Source organism: Drosophila mojavensis, unplaced genomic scaffold, assembly GCF_018153725.1.
Source record: "Drosophila mojavensis isolate 15081-1352.22 unplaced genomic scaffold, ASM1815372v1 contig_74, whole genome shotgun sequence".
Classification (NCBI taxonomy): domain Eukaryota; kingdom Metazoa; phylum Arthropoda; class Insecta; order Diptera; family Drosophilidae; genus Drosophila; species Drosophila mojavensis.
In genome coordinates, this window is record NW_025318899.1 from 1,907,278 (window position 1) to 1,909,839 (window position 2,562).

General features: G+C 41.1%; 1 protein-coding gene across 1 annotated transcript; it reads left to right on the forward strand.

Annotated features, from left to right (window-relative positions):
* Positions 1 to 512: 512 nt before the first annotated feature.
* On the forward strand, positions 513 to 1,487 carry LOC6586586 (keratin-associated protein 5-5). The gene is made up of 2 exons (XM_015160421.3): positions 513 to 802; positions 1,040 to 1,487. Exons 1-2 carry the CDS (start codon positions 686 to 688, stop codon positions 1,379 to 1,381), a joined length of 459 nt encoding a protein of 152 aa, XP_015015907.1. The 5' UTR covers positions 513 to 685; the 3' UTR covers positions 1,382 to 1,487.
* The last annotated feature ends 1,075 nt before the right edge of the window (positions 1,488 to 2,562 follow it).

Below are 2,562 nucleotides of genomic sequence, written 5' to 3' on the forward strand. Positions count from 1 at the left end.
CAAATTCACACCAAGCCAATAAATTATGTAACGATTTATGAAAATTTAGCTGCTGAAAGCGAAGCTAGGCATATAAAAAGTTCGCAAATAGTTTCTAATTTGTCGGCGAGAGAAAAAAACTTGGAAGCAGCAGTTAAGACTAGTCCGTTGATTGAATGGATTTATATACTTTAGCCTAACACTAAGAGGTAATAACATTTAATGTTAAATTTATGACTATAATAAAGCCAATTTATCCAACTTGGCAACATTCTACAGGGTAGATCAAGGCTGCACTCAGCATTTTTTCTCACTACTCCAGATGACACACTTAGGCAATGTAGCAAAATTTGTACAGGGTATGTCAAGCTCAACTACAGCACAGCTACTATCTTACTGGGTATCTGCATGTCTATATACCTGATATAGACAACTGTGTATATGAATTGAAAAAATGCTTTGTTCGGCTAATCGTAGTAGGCGTGCCCTACAATTTTTCGAACCTGCCTCAGAGCCTAACGAAATATCGTCAGTTGCTTCGAGACTTCCAGAAGACTTTAAACTCATATTTACACAAAACTTTTCATATTTTTATAGAAGTATTTCTAAAAAACCTTTTTTTTTTTTTATCTTTGTGTATGATTCAAAATTTTAGTAAATTTTTTTGTTTTTAAATAAAAGTGCGAAAGGACAATAGCTAAACAACATGAGCGGGCCATTTTCTCATTACTCCATAGTATCGCAGGACGATTTCGAACGACGTAGCATCCAAAGTCAAACCAGTGCTACACTGGCTCAAATCGATGCATTTGATTTCAATCCGGTGAGTAAAGCTCTGGCTTATATCTGACAAAGTACGAAGCGAGTTCCTTGAAGGCATATTACGTATACGCGTGGTATACAAAGCAAACCTAACTTTATATTTAGTTAATACTTGATATGGGGTCTGAATTTCAGCCCTCGGACCAACAATTATTCATTACTTTTCTTTCTTTTTCCTGTTCCTTAAAACACTCTACTAACTAATTAATATCTACAATCGCATTGCACCCACTTATAGCGTCCAATGTTACTTTATACTTTTGACGAAAACTTTGCCAGTGGCTGTAGCGTTTGTTGTCAGGAGTGCGCCGAGCCAGACCCACTAGAAGATGCTTGCAAGAGGAAGCGCAAGAAGCGGCGTTGCTGTAAGCCACGCTGCAAACCAAGGCCGTGCTGCAAGCCGAAGCCTCGCTGCAGGCCATGCTGCAAGCCAAAGCCCCGCTGCAGGCCGTGCTGCAAGCCAAAGCCTCGCTGCAGGCCATGCTGCAAGCCGAAGCCCCGCTGCAGGCCATGCAAACGGAAGCCAGCTTGCCCCAAACGCCGCAAGCCACGTCGCAAGCCCTGCTGCCCATCGTGCTAATGCCACCTTTGCCAAGTCCTATTATCTCTGTTCATCAGTGTGTGTGTGTGTGTATGAATGTTTGTGTTAAATGGGGCAAAATCTAGTCATCTGGAATCAATTTTAATTTTTAGCATGTGTGCGTGTTTATCAAGGGGGTGTCAAATCAATAAATTACCAAAAAATGAAAACAAAATATTTTAGTTGCAATGGGAAATAATGGTAAATAAGTAAACGGAGTAAGATTTGTTTTGAGAAGGAGTTTATTACTTACCAATTTTAGTGGACTTCCTAAGGCTCGCTCCATATTTCAACGTGTGCGATCTGCAAGAAAGGTAAAGATTAAAATCAAGTACATAGGTCTTATGAATATGTATGAGTGTGTTCGTCTCAATCTGAGATATCAGCATTATGTGAGTAATATTCTCATACATTCGTATGTCATATGGTCAGCTGACATTAAAATATTCTATTACATATTAAAAGCATGATCCATTCCGGTAAAAATGTTTTGACTCAAGTGATTTACTTCCTTATTCTTTTCTTCTGCCTTCACTATAATAATAGTATAACCGTTAAATCTCAGAAGCAGCCCTATTATACATCCTCATTTTCTCTACAACTATTCACACATTCATTCCATCCCTAGCACATTTAGCATTTTGGGGTTTGCTAAGCTTCCACAAATAAATTTTCATTAGCGCCGTTTTGTCTAATGAGTTGAACTTTTGCCAACCGAACTGAACTGTGGAGCTGAGTGGAGCTTAGCTCCCTCCTGAGCTGCTGACCCCAACAGTTGCACCTTTTTGCTCCATAACACATTAACAGATGCCTGACTGCGTGTCAGGCATTTAGTTGCCCACGTGCTGCTCCCTCGCCCCCTCCCGTGCGCCCACTGTGTGTCTCCCTTGGCTGGACTTATTAAATGCACTCGAGCGAAACATCAAAGTTGCCTCGATTTGTAGCTGGCTCATTCGCTTCCGCATCCCCGTTCGGGGAGTGCCCTCAGCTGACTCTCAGTTGGCTCTTCATGTTTATTAAATAGTTTCACGTCGTGTGTCTATGGGGGGTGGGGGTCTATTTGCATAGGGTAAGGTTTGCGGACAGCCAGATCTCTCTTCCGTCCTGGTGCATTGCATTTGTTGCAATTCGTGGCATATTTCAATTTTTGCTATTGCTATACCAACAGCAGTAGCTGCAGC

Excerpts from the sequence above, each read along its gene's own strand:
- LOC6586586 (XM_015160421.3), top strand. The coding sequence starts at position 686 with ATGAGCGGGCCATTTTCTCATTACTCCATAGTATCGCAGGACGATTTC. Across the intron at positions 803-1,039 it reads ATGCATTTGATTTCAATCCG|CGTCCAATGTTACTTTATAC; the intron begins GTGAGTAAAGCT and ends ACCCACTTATAG.